At 41.3% G+C, this 16,728-nt stretch overlaps 1 protein-coding gene across 2 annotated transcripts in view; it reads right to left on the bottom strand.

The window, feature by feature from the left end:
• Window positions 1-16,728, bottom strand: part of TGFBR2 (transforming growth factor beta receptor 2) — a 59,401-nt gene that overhangs the window by 11,679 nt on the left and 30,994 nt on the right. For both annotated transcript variants that reach the window (XM_041466570.1, XM_041466569.1), the window contains 2 exons: window positions 5,235-6,034; window positions 2,024-2,165 (listed from right to left, as the gene is read on the bottom strand). In XM_041466570.1, the coding sequence (XP_041322504.1) occupies window positions 2,024-2,165; window positions 5,235-6,034 (942 nt within the window). The remainder of the gene's footprint in view (window positions 1-2,023; window positions 2,166-5,234; window positions 6,035-16,728) is intronic.

Here is a 16,728-nt window from a genome sequence, read left to right as displayed (position 1 = left end):
GTTAAGCATCACTTGAAAGGGGATGCCAGGCCAGAGAAATATTTCCCTTTACTGAAATGACTTCAGCTTTTCTTCTCAAGGTTATAATGGGTCAATCTCTTCTAGCTAAACATGCTGGTGATTTTCCTTCCTTATGAAACTCCCTTTATATCCTCTTTTAGCAGTTGCCTTCTGAGAACAGCAGCAATAAGCTTTGCTTTTGCTGCAATCTTTGTTTTGCCCTACTCAGCAAATCTGAACAGGAAGAGACTTGGGCATCACCAAAGATGAAAGACTCCACAGTGAACAGCTCATATTTATACCAATCAGGTGAGTTCCTAAATGGAAGAAACAGGGACAGATCACGAGACAGGGCACAGTTCCTTTTTTTCAGGTTTTAAATCTCCTCTGCCACATTTACAAAAGTGCTAATGAAAGGCTGAGGTTGTTCCAGTGCACTTAGAAACAGGCATGACCATGATCCATTAAATATGGATAGGTTTGCCTTGTAATATGTCAGACTGAGGTTCAGTTCCTGAAGCACCAAATGTTTTACCCTTAAATGTTTGACTAGAAAATAATTTGGTGTTCTTTTAATGCTTTTATGCTAGCACATTCAGCACACATACTAGCTTTGTAGCTTTCCTGGCAGGGTGCAAACAGGGGCAAATCTGTTGCCCACAATACAGCCCACCCAGCAAGACCAAATGCTGGTCAGACAGAGCAGGAGACTGAGATGGAGGCAATTCCTCCCTGCTGCACATGGACATCGTGATGCAGCCACACAGTCACTGTGCAGAGTGGCTTCAGAGACCTCCCTTGTGGTATCCCACAGATGCTGGTAGAGAAAAAAGGAACAGCTATGCACATCTTCCCCTGGGACATTGGTTTCCCCCCTGTACACTATGTTCCTCATAGCACAGTGCTCTAGCCTGCAAGACTCTCCTGTCTCTGCGTCTATGGCAGCCCTTCAAGGTGGAACTGTGCCAAGTCCAATGAAAAGGGAGCCTCTGTGGTTTTGGAAGAAGGATAACAAATCAAATCACGGTTGCATATCTACTGTAATATCCACATTAGTGTTACCTTTTACAGCCCTGCTCCTTAGACTGCCTGTGTGAGCCCTGAACTGTGCAGCAATATTTTTTAGAATGACTCTTAGACAATTCCAGAAGGCTGAAGAATCTGACATGCGACTTTGTCTTATTTTAGTTCCTGAAGGAAGGTGAAAAACTTCAAATATGGCAATATGTATTGTAGATATCCCAACAGCAACTTTTCTGATTTCTAGCACATACCAGTGTTGCACACTGGGAGTTTTGGGTCCACTTTAGGTAAAGCAGAAATGGAAGGTTTTGTTTCAGAAGAAACTCTGAATATGAACAAGCATAGCAGCTTTTCATGGAGCTGTTCTGATAGTCAGTTCTAATAATTTTTATTTTGTTACTACACTTTATACCGCAAACATCCCTTGATTTCTCATATGGATGATCTCTTGCAAAATCACGAAGCATGATATGCAGCAGCTGGTGACTTTGGGAAAACAGGAAACTTTCCATCCCACTATGATGCCTCTTACAGAAATTACCAATTAGTAAACGTGACACTTAACTGGCCCTTACTAGGTTTGAGAATTAACATTCCATGAAAGTAAACGGAAAGCAGTTATCACTTCTTCAGTTTAATATTTCAAATTGACTTATGTTTTCATTTATTTTGAATGAGATCAACCAGACTGAGTCAATCCATAGCTACCCAAGATGTCATAGGGAAACCAGATTTTAATAATCTTTAGAAGTGACCTACCTAACAACAAACTTATCCTTACACCAACTGAGGATCAATTTACTCATGTGCTCAGTGCTTGGTGTTCAAGCCTGCCCATGCACATGTGCATGTCACACTACTGAAGGACTGTTGATTTACAGCATCCAGATACACTAGAAAACCTTATGATAGGTAAAAAGAAGTGCCCTCTCCCCAGACAACCATGAGAGCATGTCTGTCTCAACATACTTTTAGAGAGAAGAAAACAGATGGCACTTACCTCCGACAGCGTTACAGCGAGATGTCATTTCCCAGAGGACCAAAGCCATGGAGTACACATCTGTTTGTTTAAAGGACTCCATGTTCTCCAGGTTCATCCTGGACTCCAAAACCTCAGGGGCCATATATCTTGCTGTGCCAACCTACAGGAGAAGAGATTGGGGAGAGCTCACAAGCTGAAATTGCAATTCATGTTTTGGATTCCACTGTGATTTAACTTCAGCTTTCACAGAAACAGTGCCATTTGACATGCATCCAAAAATTCAGGCTATACTTGGCACAGGCCATATTTTCTGCTGCCAGGGGAATCTGGCATTGTCCTGACTACCAACTTACTTGCACCTCTCTTGGTGAGGAAAAAAACCAGCCCTTTTTACTTCCTTAAGCAAATAATTTTGACACTGACAAATTTTCTCACTCTTTGGCTATTCATAGATAAACTCCAGCCTTTGGGCCTGAAGCAATTGCTGCTGACCAAGTGTCTTTCAGATAAGTAAGAAACACTGTATTATATTGCACACCATATTACAGTGTTAACTGTTTCTTTTCATGGTAGGCTTAAAAGGAGAGTAAATGCAGGCCTGGGAGAAGAAAGCAAACACACAAATGCTGAATGCAGAACCACACATTTGAATTGAAACCAAAAATCTGCCCTTTGAAAAAACGTTCTCATAAACTTTATTCATACTGAGCAATTTTCAGCAATGACTTTAGCAGCTTTGCTGAGATCTAGATTATGATTTTGCATTACAGAAGGTGAAGTTTAAAAGTCTGTTTTTATCATGAGAAAGGATTCAAGGAAGAATTCTTGGATCACTCAACAGTTGCTCTCAAATGACAAACTCTTCACAGCATATAAATAATGTATTCCCCTTGAAAAACTGCAAACAGAAGTCTTTCATCAGGCAAAGACAGATTCAAGTTGAAGACTGTTTAATGGCAGGGATGAACAAACACAAGTGGGTGATGCAGTAGGACATATGATTTAAATGAGCTGTTTACACTACAGCAATCACTCCAGAGCCCAGAGGCAAGCAGGGCTGTGAAAGATCATTTCAGTTACTGGGTCTGCAACTGCAGACAGCCACATAGTAAATGTACAGTCTTGAGAGAGCCCTATGACACCCTTTTATAAGCTTCTGTAAATATGTCTTATCACCTCAGGCTCAGGGGAAGTGGGAAGATGTTCCACAAAAAGTGGAAAGTACCATAAGAAGAAGGAAAGATCAAGAACATAGCTTTGTCATAGGATCTTGCAACAGAAGAAAATCTCTGTGTCAAAAATATCCGAATGGTTGTAGGATCACAGCCTTTATAAACAGAGGACAGGAAAAAAAAACTGAGTGTGAGCAGTCTCAAAGCTAAGTAAGTTCCCTGCTACATTGACACTGATGAATTTAAGGCCAAGCATGTGAATAACAGCTATACACTGAGCAGATACTTGGGACAGTCACATCTCAGCACCACCAAGGTAAGCACCAACTCCCTTCCCTACATAAAATGTACATATGGAAACACTGAAGCAGAGGTTGCTGCTACCCACCATTAACTCTCTAGCATATGATTTCTTCTCCAAGCACATCCCATCCAAAGCTTAAGAAGGTTATCTGTGCACATGGGCAAACATCTGCAAACCTTGCAGATTTTAACAAGAGTTAATGATGCCTAAACACAGGTCCCTCACATTGCCACAAAGTTCTGTTCTGGGTTGGCATTTAACACACTCTTTGCAGCAATGAAAATGATTCTGCACTTTTGCAGGACAGTGGAGGGTTGGAGTCAAATCAATTGATTCGTACTCCTTGTCACATAGAAGAACAACATCAGCTGGGTCACCCCCAAACAGATTCACTGAAGCTAAACAAAATAAAACAGTCAGCCTCAACAGCAGTGCCCAAGGAGACAAACTCCAAAGCCATAACCTGACCTGGGCAGCCCTGTACTTTGTCACCAGTGTTGGTGTGGACTCCTACTTCCAAGTGACTCTGAGCAATACCAGAGAAATCAGTGTGCAATAAGGGTCCGCTTTAAGCAAAGTGTCTGTGGGTGATGAATTTCAGAGTCCTTCTCTTGCTTCAAATGAGACCAGTCTTATGACTGACAATCTGGTATGACTTCATTGAACTCTAAAAAGATCTGGCATACTGGAGAGAAATTATACATAACAGAGTGGTGCTTGTAGTATTTTAAATATGGCTCCACTAATTAACATTCACTCCTGGCTCTGGTTAATAGATCTTCTAAAAATGAGATCAGGACAGCTGCTTTTCAATAAGGAGACTTCCAAAGGCATATCCACGTTTGATTCACAACAGTAAAACTCCTGTGAACTCAACAGAACACCACAGACTGAAGATCTGTCCCTGAAAATGTTCTAAGCTAAAATATTCGTTCCATGTGAGGTAGAAGTTAATTTAAATAGACAATATTTGAGTGACCTATGTATAAAAATATAAATATGAAATACACAAATATACGTATAATTAAACTATTAGGAATTAAATTAACAAATTATCTGAATTTATACTATGGGAGTTTTCATTAAAAGAGACAATATGTAGATGTAGGTAATCTTCAACACCTTCATAAACATCCCTGTCAAGTAGATGAGTATTATCCATGCCCCTTAGTTGAAAAATCACAACAGGACAATTATTTTTATATGAGATCTTTGTATTTGCTTACATGTGGAGAATGTACCATTCATTAAAGAGGTCTCTTTTTTTGAATTTTAAAATTATTATCTATCTGTAGTTACATGCTTACAGCTTTTGAGGATGCAAGACTGACTTCACATATACTGGGGTAAACCAGGATTGGGTCATGTCACAGAGAAGTGTAATGCCATCAGGCATGAAAACCGTGTCAAAACCTCACAACATGAAGCAGATCCTTATTGTATTTGTATGTGTGTGCATTGCAGCAGCACCATGAACAGTTGCCAACAAGCTCATACATGCTTGGTATAAGTGAGAGGATGGTTGCATCACACACACATGCAGGTCTCCAATCATAACAAAACCTACATTGCACTCCTCTCGTTGTTGCTTTAATGTTTAGAGCCTCTTTGTTTATAAACCCATTCACATTAATTTTAAATTATTTTAAGTCAAAGCTGCCATAGAAGCTTACAATTTTTCCATCTTTTCAGCCCAGGAACTGACAGACCAACTGGTACATTACCTGCCCCCCACTTCAACCTTCTAACTTACCTGCCCACTGTTAGCCAAGTCATCCACAGACAGGGAAGGGTCCAGCCTCAGGGATAACCCAAAGTCACAGAGACAGCAGGTTAAATCATTTTTCACCAGGATGTTTGAACTCTTTAGGTCTCTGTGTACGATAGGTGTTTTGGGACGACCACAGGGTGTGTGATCACTGTGCAGATGGGCAATCCCCCGGGCCAAGGACCCGCCAAGTTTCCAGAGGTCCTCCCAGCTGATAATGTGTCGTGTGAGATATTCCTGCAAGTTGCCTTTAGCATGGAAGGCAGTGATCAACCAATACTGTTTGCCAAGATCTGTCTTACGCTCCTCTGCTGTCAAGAACTGGAGTATGTTCTCGTGCTTGAGGTTTACATCTGAAAAAATATCTTTCTCAGTTTTCCAGGAAGCATATTCTTCATAGGAGAAAATCTTGACTGCCACAGTTTCATACTGTTCTGATGTGTTTTGCTTTAATTTGGCTTTGTACACTTCAGCAAACCTTCCTTTGCCAACAACAGCGTCCAACTCAATGGGCAGCAGCTCTGTGTTGTGGTTGATGTTGTTGGCACACGTGGAGCTGATGTCTGAGCGGTCGTCGTCTAACATAATCGCACAGCCATCACTGCAGTCCTTATGCTTCTTGGGCTTAACATTCTTCTCCCATGCTTTGCTGAGTTTCCTCTTCTTGTGAGTGCGGTAGGCATAAAAGATAACAATCACAGCAACAGAAATCACCAGTAATGGGACAAGACTTATGATTGTGACTTTGGAAATTTCATCTTTCTCCTCTGGCTTATGGGGGTCGTCTGTAAAGAACAGAAGGAGGGCATGCATGAAGTTATATCATATTTTGATATGTACAGAAGGCTGTCAATAATGATGTTTTTTATCCAGAATGCAATACATTATCTTCTCCACTAACAGCAAATAATAAAAATTGTCTTTGATTTCTTGCTTCAAAATGTTGTTTTGTATGTAGGCCTCTGCTTACCAGGACTTCCCTGTCTGCTTACTTTATAAAAAGCCAGAACTGAACAAGTAAGATCCTGAAGTAATTTAGCAGCTTTGTTCTTCTCTCAGGCTTTTAATACATAATGGATGAAATCTTCACTTTCCTGAATACAATAGCCAAAGTCTCCTGTACTTACTCTGTCAATGTATTCTTGACAGAACTGCTCCTTTAACCACTAATTACTAGAATACATTAATTTTTCTATAGATAGACAATGAAGCCTGTGAACTCCCATTGTCCATTTACTCCAGATCCAGTATATTTTAGTAGGATCCCTGCAAAGCCATCTTCAGAAAGTCTGTTCACACACTATATAAAAATATTTAGGCACAAATATGTATGCTTGCATACAGACTCAAAAACCAGAACTCATTCTCATGTTTTGATGTATGTGAATGTTGCTAGAACTAATTCAAACACCTGCATAAAAACAGGCTAAGACCATCCTCCAGGTACTTCTGTATGGATTTATGTATTGAAAAATTTCCTCTGTGAGTTCTTTGCTGGCTGTAAGCTGGTTTTCTGCTGTAAAGATGTTCACTCCAAACTCCATGCCACCGCACACACCAACATATTCTTAGGTGGAACACATAGAGAATAGAAGAACAACAGGGACCTATTCTAGAACAGGGATGTGTTCTGGGAAGAGTACAGATTATTATCCTACAGGTAAGAGCTGCCCTGTCACCTCTAAAAACTACCTTCTAGTTCAGTATTTCTTAGGGAAGACAACCAGTTTAAAAGGGAACAGTTTAATTCCAAGAAGAGATTAAAGGAGGGCCAGAGTTCATATCTGAAACTGATTTGATTGAGCACATGGAAATTTACTCTCTCAGTCTCTTCCTTTGATAAAATGTACTGTATCATCTTTGCATGAGGGAGCGAATTGTTTGGAAGAAGTTCTGGGAGCCTAACCTAAACGGACTGAAACAAATGAAGCTGCAGCTACAGTTAAGCAAGTGGCTTGTGGCGGCAGCACGGTGCTCTGGCGGATGCTTACAGCCACGTCATTGACTCAGGCTCTGTGCATCAGGCCAAATAAGTCAATACGAAAAGGAAAAGTTTAATAAGCTCTGAAGGGAAGCTGTCACTGACTACATTAGCCACAAGTCTCTGTTTCCCCTACTCTGTGCCTTTCAAAACAAAGGTGAGCAATGCTAAAACGGATAAGGGTAAAAAGTCTGCAATTAGCACAACCAGTACCTCTGACCCTCCAATTTCACTTGTAATCATTAATCCATTGTAAATCCAGCTGGCAATTAGCAGGAGCCATCAGCTGTTCAAAGGCAGGTGATAGGACATCTGAAAAGTATATTCTTTTTATTTGGAAAAAGGCTTGCATCCTGAACCAGGATGTGCTTCCTCTATTTGAAAGGTTCATCAAACAGATGCAAGTGAGTAATTAAATCCTAGCCTCTCTCACAGGGTTTCAAGAAAGAAGAAGTGCCTTTCTAGCACTGTCATTCCCAGCCTAGCACAGGTCAATGGCATGCACGAACAGTACCTACAAAAATATATTTCCTTTATTTATGCTAAAGAACTTCAGGCAATCCCTCCTTCCAGACCTATGCAAACCACAAATCCTTGTTCTCCAGTAGTTTCTCTTAACAACAAAATGTTAGTAAATTTTAAAATTATTAAATTTTAAATCAAAACAATACCTAAAAGTTCATCACAGATTAAAGCCAACTCTTCTGCTTTTAAACATATTGAAGAGGGGAAAAAACCTGCTGTGTTTGTATGGCTCTTATGGGAGGAATATATTTAGAAAGTCAAATGTCACTGTCAGTAAATAGATTTGCATTGCTTATTCCCTTGTGCATTCTTTGCTTCTAGAAAATCTGCTTTATTAAGAACCTGGGAAACACCCTGGTGGAGGAGAACTGACTGCATTGTGGGATGGCTGCTTTGGAGTTTTGACTGCAAGCAGGTCACAACTATGTGACACAACCATGACCTATAACAATCAGAGAAAGTAATTTTATTGAATATTTGGGATTCTGTTTTGCTGGTTTTGGTTTTTTGTTGTTTTTTCTTGACCACAGAAAAGCATGCTTAAGTCTGGACTCTGCTCATGGAAACGAGTAACATGTCATCTATATCATAGGGTATGATCTTTCACAAAGATGAAAATGTTTCTTTACAGCCTTTTAAGTCCTTTTTCTTTGTCACAGAGCTGCAGTATGTAGACCAGCTATCTGAAACACAAACATCTTTCAAAATGAGTGACAAAAACCCTAAGATGCATTAGTTGTCTGTCAAATTGCTCCCCAAGTCCAAGCAGCTGAAGATAGCTGGGTGCATGTTCAGCTCTAACTGAGGAGAAACACACCATGCTCCTTTACTGTTATGGCTACCTGCGTGAGGATCTCCAGTCATTCCCACAATGTCCTAGAGCAAGCTGTATTATTTTGCTCTACAGCTGAGAACTCTCCAGCAGAGTTCTCAGCTCCTTCAGCTCTTCCTCTTTTTGCACAAGAGAAAGCTCTGCTTGCGGTGCAGGGGAATTTCTGGGTAGAAGGGAAAAAACTGTCAATGTTGCAAATGTTACTTGAAAAAGAATGTAAAAAAAAGTTAATCAAAGCAGAAGCTGAGCAGTTTGGCCACTTCCCTCTGAGCACTGTATCATCCTGCAGCCCTGCTGCAAAGTGGCACATCCGCTTTGTCATGTTCACTTGGAGGAAGCAGAGAAGCAGAGGTTGAAAAGCATTCAGCTGCACAACCTCACCTAAAGCAGCAGGGACAAAGGCTGTGCTAATTTTCAGTATTTAAGACACTAGGCAAATCCCACTCAATGTTTGGGAAGTGCAAGAATGAGCACACATCAGGGAGAACTGAGTGTCAGGATTGACAAGGCTGAACTCTAAGCTTAGGAGGGGACCAAGCTGCCTGACAGGAAAATTAAAGGGGATAGCAAGAGCAAAGAGCTGGTGGCACTGAGGTACGTCCCAAGCAAGTCACTTCTGGAACTGCCTTTGATTTTGCTTAATGATACAAGCAGAATCAAATCAGCCATTCCAGCACAAACTAAGCATAGCACAAACTTCTCTGCAAAATCTGTGTACAAAATCAGGACAAGATCAAAATTCAGAGCATAGCTGTATGCTTGCATAGTGGCTAGCCAACATTTTATGGCTTGACTAGAGGAATCTAAGAATAAATATGTTCACTTATAAATAAATACCTATGACTGAAACCTCATAATTTAAAAAATGGGAGTGCAGCTTCCTCTTTCTGAGCACTGGAATGAGCAAAACCCGGCTGCACAGACAGGCAAGGAAATGGTTAAATGAAACAGCCTTTCATGTTTTGCAAACGTGCTCCTAAATAACTTTCCCCACCCACAACTATTATTTGGGTGGATCAGTCCTTTCTTAGGCTTCAAAAGAGCCTATTAATATAGCATAACAATGGAGAAGTTGAGCTAAAAGAAAGCTTCCTGTATGTGGTTTAAACTAAGCACAAACCATCTGCATAACCCTTAACACTACCTAAGCCTTGAGGGAATAGGGTTCAGGTGCCAAGGAAAATGGAAACACTGTACAGCCCCTGTTCAGTCAGGGAGCTTCAAAGCCCTAGAGCTTGCAAATTCTTTAGGTTGGTTTTCATGCCTTTGATACAACTTTAGTGTCACTGAACTTTGGAAGGAATAAGTAAAACAATGGCAGTGAAATGAGGACACACACTTGAATGGCAGGGCAGCAGAATGCCCAGCCAGTACTGACAGAACTACTTCCTTGCTGTCTGCTGCTCCTGTGAGCTCTAAAGCTGCTGCCTATTCAACTGCTAGTCAAAGCCACAGAGCAGAGAATGAATATATTTGATATTAGCAGAACTCAAGTTAAATATATCAACACCGATGTATTGCAAGCTTGTGCAGTGTTTTAAAAATTCCCAGAAACAGAAAGTCACAAAACATGGTCCCAGACACAGAACTGTGATCTAGTTATTTTGCAAGATCCCAAGACACAAAGCAGCCCTTTGAGCTGACTGGAGGAAAACTCCATTTTGTAGAAATTCTGAGGTTTCAAAGTTTGATTTGAATTCCACACTGGAATGAAAACCAACACTTTTTGAATGCTTTTGCCTGAACAGAATTTCTGTTGAAATGCTGCAGTTTGGCAAGAGATGTATGTGAGTGCTGAATCCCCAGCAGTGAGTGGACGGGTATGGGTGGGGTACAGCAGCTTCAAGTTCAAGATCTGCTCTGAATCAAGAGAGAGCTTTTTACAAAATGGGAGTTTGAACCTTGCACGTGTAGTGATTTCTGAGCAAGGCACTAGGCAACAAAATATGGAAAAGCCTGCCCATCTCTTTAGTACTGTCTGGATGAAAACTAGCTCTATAAAATGCTTCACTTTCAGTGAAATTAAATTTACTCTGAACAGCTGTTTGGAGTAATTTAGTTTATCTCTATTGCAGAATCCTAAAGTGGAAATGAAATTCCATAGCTCAGTGTTTCATGTACATTCCTGATTTTGGCCTTTTTAGAATTAAAATGGCTTGGAAATCTTCAGCAAAACATTTTTTGGTGGGAAATATTGATTTTCAGAACAGAAACTCTGCTTCTGACACTCCTATACTTTTCCCTGAAACCCCTATCTTGAGGACAAAAGTGGTCTGAAAGTTGATCCAACTTTTAAAAATTTCTGCTGGTTTTACAGGCATTGTTTTAGGGGGGTTGCAGATGGGAGGTAGGGAGCTTTTTTGCTCAGGGTGGAGGGTGTTTCCTTAGGAAAATGGTTGAGCCTGACACAAAACACTCAGTAATAATGAAATTCAAATGCCGCACCTCAAACTAACCTGCATTTTTTTAATCATGATAGCTTCTTGGAAACATTTTAATTTTTCATACTTGCTGGAGACAATTTTTTTTTTTTCCAATTTAATAGTTTTGTTGTGCAGGAAATTAGTTCCACCCCTCCCTCAGCTCTATGCTGAACCAACTCATGGCAGAAGAGTGAGAGATTACTAAATTTTAAAACCAGAGTGGGCTCTATATTACTATCCAGTGGAAAATAAACCCTGGCATTTCTTGCAGACTTTCCTGAAAGTTTAATTCCTTCAGCAAGTTCCTGTATTTGACAGGATCTTTTTTTGGACTAGGTAAACCGAGTCTGTCAAGGCCAGTAAGATGTGCTTGAACTGTATGTCTTCATCGTTTAGTCTGAAAAGGATATTACCAGGGTATCCAGAAGAGGATCTCTCTCCTGGAGGGGCACTACCTCCAGTAGTTGACAGGTCTGCCTGGGCTGCTATAGAATCATGGAATAGTTTAGGTTGGAAAAGACCTCTAAGATCATCGAGTCCAACTGTAAACCCAGTACTGCCAAGTCCACCACTAAAACCATGTCTCTAAGTGACACATCTACAGGTCTTTTAAATACCTTCAGGGATGCTCATTCAACCACTTCCTTGGGAAACCTGTTCCAGTGCTTAACAACAGCTTTCAGTGAAGAAATTTCCCCAGCTATCCAATCTAAACATCCTTTGTACAACTTGAGGCCATTTCCTCTTGTTCCATTGCTTCTTACTTGGGGGAAGAGGTTGACCCCCACCTTGCTACAGCCTCCTTTCAGACAGTAATAGAAAGCCAAAAAGGTTACCCCTTAACCCTCTGTTCTCTTGGCTAGACAAACCCCAACTCCCTCAGACAGTCTTCACAGGACTTGTGCTCCAGATCCTTCCCCAGCTTTGCTGCCCTTCTCTGGACATGCTCCAGCACCTCAATGTCCTTCTTGTAGTGAGGGACCCACAGGATTTGACGTGTCCTCAGCAGTGCTGAGTTCAGGGGGATAATCACTGCACTGGTTGTGCTGGCTCCACTCTTTCTGAAACCAGCCAGGATGCCATGGGCCCTCTTGGCCACCTGCTCTCACTGCTGGCTCGTGTTCAGTCACTGCTGACCAGCACCCCCAAGTCCTTTTCCTCCAGGCAGCTTTCCTGTCCCTCTTCCTTCAGCCTGAAGCATTGCAGTGGGGTGCTGTGACCCAAGTGCAGGTTCCAGAAACTTTGTGCCCTAAGGGTTTACTTAAAAGTATGGGAACTCATTCACCTGTTCTTTTGGGTATTTGACTGCCTAAATGTTGCTCTGCAGTCATCAAATGGCTGGCAAACACAGCTCTCAGAGGACTCAATGCATGTCACTGCCCAGTGCCACCACTTATCTCTTTTCCTGAAAGGTAGTAAGCATGAGCTATTTTGAAGACCAGTGGCACACCCACTGCTGTTCTCCCCTGCACATCTGCAGCTTTGGCCTTGGCACACAACTACCTAGGGGATCAAGACTCAAGACTTCTCTGTAACGCCCAGGGAAAATCCCCAGTTACATGTGTTACATGTTGGAAGAGTCATGCATATGCATCTGTCACCTGATGGGAATGGCTGCATCTTAGTCACAGGGGTGGGAGGCAGGAAACTTGATTGCCTCTGGGTGGCTTACTTCAGCAAAAAGGCTGGGCAGCAATGACCTAATGGATATTTCATCTATTGTAAGCAGGATTTCATTTTTCAACTGATTGCCAAGTATGCTATTCAGTACCCAGGAGATCTAAGAAACTCTTAAGCTCTAAGACAGAACAAATAGTTTGTTGCTGCTTTTATTCCCTCACTGCTGGCTAGAAAGTGTAATTCCTTGGTTTGCTGGCACAGCACCCATTTGCTTAAAATCCTCCACCCCACTAATGCATTCCCTTCTTATCTCTCCCATTCTAATAGGTCCCTTCACTGTGTGTACATGGCATCTCTCACACACTTTGACTTTTTTAGCTGAGCTTTCCTACTCAGCAATATGAAAGCCAACATATTTTAACTTTACATGATGTGACTGTGTTTCTGTGGGCTTGGGTGTTTGCTGCTGTTTGCTAGTGGATTTCTGGAACAAATCAATCTCTCCAGTTTCAATATGTTTCAACAGATGCCACACATTAACCACTATTTTTATTCTCAGCCTGAGTTTCACCCCTCCAACCTTTCCCAAAATATTATGTTGCCAGTGTTGGTTACAGTTTGTTTCTGTCTGTAATTATTAAAGTCTCTTCCATGACAACCTGATAAAAGGTTGGCCACATTCCCATACTTATTAAGCTCTCAAGTGATGCAAATTGTAACAAATATGCCAACCAGACTGGAACAGCACTGACTAGTTTGTTTTTACACAAATCTGTAACTGAGCATGGTTATTTTCCTAAGAAGCAAACAATATAAATAATACAGAGCAAAACAAAATTTTGGCTCCTTTAGCCTCTTTTCATTCTATTTCCTTTCTATCCCATTAAGTGAATCAGATGTTCAGCATTACACAGCCTCTCCTTTGGTTACACACAGCTGCAGGCACTGGGTGGGACTCTAGTGCCTGCAAATACCTAAGAGGAAACAGAGAACAAAGCCAACATACAAGCAGTGAGAGGCTCTGTGCAGTGTTATGTAACGTTACTGACCTCTTTTATGGGGCAGCTGGAAGACAGTTACCTTCTGAACATGTTAGTTGGATAACAGAAAGAGAGATTAATGAAAGCCTTTGTTAAAATTCACTTGGAAGGAGTCCAGCTGTAATCATCTCCCTTCTGATGTTCCTTGAGCACCGGACAACTCATCACACAAGTATTTATGGACTGGTGACTGTTTGCACACAGATCTTAAGTCTGAGATCCTTCTATGGAGTCAAGTAAAATCACTAACTTTGACTCTAGTAAGGAGAGGAAGAGGAGAGAAAGAAAGGAAAAGACGGGATCAACATGTTAGAGACAAATGAGAGGTACAAAGTTAAGGACATTTTGAAACATTATCCTTATTTCCTGCAGTTTGGGAACAGGACAAGGCATCACACAGGCATGCTTGTGGTGATTCAGGCAGCAGAGCAGCACCAGCTCTCCCAGGTAACCACTGTACACAGTGAGCAATCAGAGCACTTGGAGCACTGCAAATCCACAGGTTGTAATTTGTTCAGGCAAATGACTCAGCCACAATTGATTAATCAAATAGGCATGTCTCTTATACTCTCAATTAACCAACTCTGTAAAACCATGATCAATGCAAAGTTAAAAAGAAAGTCCTAAAAAGCAGCACAACACCCTCCCTCCCTCGACACACTTCCCCAATTAGCTTCATTATTCTCATAAACTCTTGTTGACCTGTCAGTCTTCTCTATCACTGAGGTTTTGGTATTTCAAGGCAACTGTCTGGATGGTTCAGAGTTGCTGCTTAAGGCTTCTCTCATATCTGGGTGTGGTGGGAATGCCCAAAATAATGACTTCATCTTGCAGTAGGTGAGCACTAAACACAGTCTACCTAAACAATCCCACAGACACCTTGGTTGCAAGCTGCATGGAGACCTGCACAGCACTGCAAGAGACAGGTGAGGCTAAAAAATTATCACCACGTCAGTTATTAGAATAAAACAACTACAAACAAAACAGAACTGTGTTGAAATCCTGGTTCCAACTTTTCAGTTCTCTGCACCATTGCTTGGATTTGAATTTGATGCCCAGGATAATAACTGCGTATATATTGACAACAGTATTTAAAGGATTTGTTTTCTTGTTTGCAGTCTCCACTTCTGGTTTGCATATTGATAAATGACTGTGCCCAAATGAGCGGCACAAGAGGAAGGAGTTCCATGGCACACCAGGTAGGTCATGCACTAAGTAACATGCAGGAATCCTTGTCTACAATGTGTACCTTGTCATTTCTGTCCACGGAGAACAGGTCAGAGGTGGGGCTGGAAAGGCCACAGTACCGCTTGGTCCCTTGGGGTAAACCAGGCTTAACTTCAGTCAAAGAACTTGAGATTGTTAATAAAGCCCAGCTTTGTTAGGCAGCTATCATGCTCACACTGGCTAATGGCTGGGAGATGTGGTGAAGGGAAAGCTGAGGAACAAAGCTGCCCAAGGATCACGGGAGGACTGGGACTATGCAAACAACTACAGGCAGATCTGATTCATCCCAGCAGATCAAAGTAGAAGAAGGTAAAGCAAGATTCAGAAGATTTGCCAGACACAACCAGACATCAGGGTGCAAAAAGCCCTCACAGTCTAGTCCTGCTCTCATTTTTTCCACAACAGAAGGACCAGGTCTCTGTCTGCCACCTAGCCAACCTCTAGCCACCCCAAGCCTTTTACCCCAATTCTGGCTAATCCTTTCCAGTGGTTTTGCTCCCTGGCTTTGCCTTCTGGTAACACTAACATTAGACTTTTGAATAAATAATAATTACAAAACACTGGCATTGAGATTTGCTGTGAGAAGCATTTTTCCACCACAGGGGTGTAAGCTGCTTGCCAGTCACCCACAATTTTGTTTGGCAAAAAAAGAGAGCGATTAAAAAATAAACACAGAGTAGTCAGATTTACAATGGTTACCTGTCTCCTGCATGTTATTTCTCCAAAAACTACAGAATATTATTTGGAGTGATTTGCACTCAGTATTTTCCACCAGCTGCCTGTGGCCTGGAATGCCAGGGATCTGAATCAGGGTCAGGCCCCTGACACAGCAGAACTACAGGCATATTTAGGCACGTGTTTGACCGTGTCTTCCTTATCTTGCAGACTGGCAATTTAAATGACAATCCATATAATAAAGAGGCATTTGATTTTGATGTATCTACTTCAAACATTTCTAAAGTCACTCTTGAGTGAGACACAACACCTCCAATACCCAAAACCTTTAGATGCTTGTGTCTAAAAATGGAGTCAGGAGGTTTGCACAGTCAAGACTCATGCAAGCCAATAGTGCTGTAAACCAATTCTTCCATAAGCAATAACAGCTCAGCTGTGAATCACTGGAATTCAGTGACTAAACTTTGCTGGAAATTAGAACTTGTTGCCTTAACCAGGGTTTTCTTTCTTACCTCAGAAACACCAGAAACAAACTAAATCAGGTCTGTCTTAAGTGTGCACACTGGAAGAAGAGGTAAAACACTAGTCATTTATAACAGTAGCTTGAAAGCAAACACTGTGATCAGCAGCTGAAAAATTGCAATCTTTTTTATCTCAATTTCTGCTAATAAGTTATTAAAATCACTGTTTGATCAGGCTTTTTTTAGAGTTGCTCTCATCTTGCTCTCTAAAACTAGAATGTGCAAAACCACTGCAAGAAATTCTTGTTCTGGTGTACAAAAAATGTAGAGAAAAAAAAAATCCGCAAGAACAATATATAGAATAGGTCTGGATGACAGTCATTCCAAAGGCAAAATTATTACAAGCTACTATCTAGTTGTCTGGAGGAGCCATGGACCAGCTGGCTGTGATGTTCTGCTCAAAGTTAAACACAGACAGGAAACCACATGTCTGATACTGTAAAAATCGTTTGTCTTCCTGCCATGGCTAACCAGGCAAGCAACCCAAAGGGGCTGTTTTCATTTAAAAGAAACACTAATCCACAACAATAAAAAAGGAATGACAAAGCCTCAATTCTCCCCCCTCCTGACTGGAGTTAATGCCTGTGTTGGTGAATGAACTGGAAATGTTATGGAAGCGAAGTTTTACATTACTT

Source organism: Pyrgilauda ruficollis, unplaced genomic scaffold (genome assembly GCF_017590135.1).
Source record: "Pyrgilauda ruficollis isolate IOZ18807 unplaced genomic scaffold, ASM1759013v1 scaffold2, whole genome shotgun sequence".
Classification (NCBI taxonomy): Eukaryota; Metazoa; Chordata; class Aves; order Passeriformes; family Passeridae; genus Pyrgilauda; species Pyrgilauda ruficollis.
Note: the sequence above shows the minus strand (reverse complement) of the source record. Positions and strands in the feature narration are given on the sequence as shown.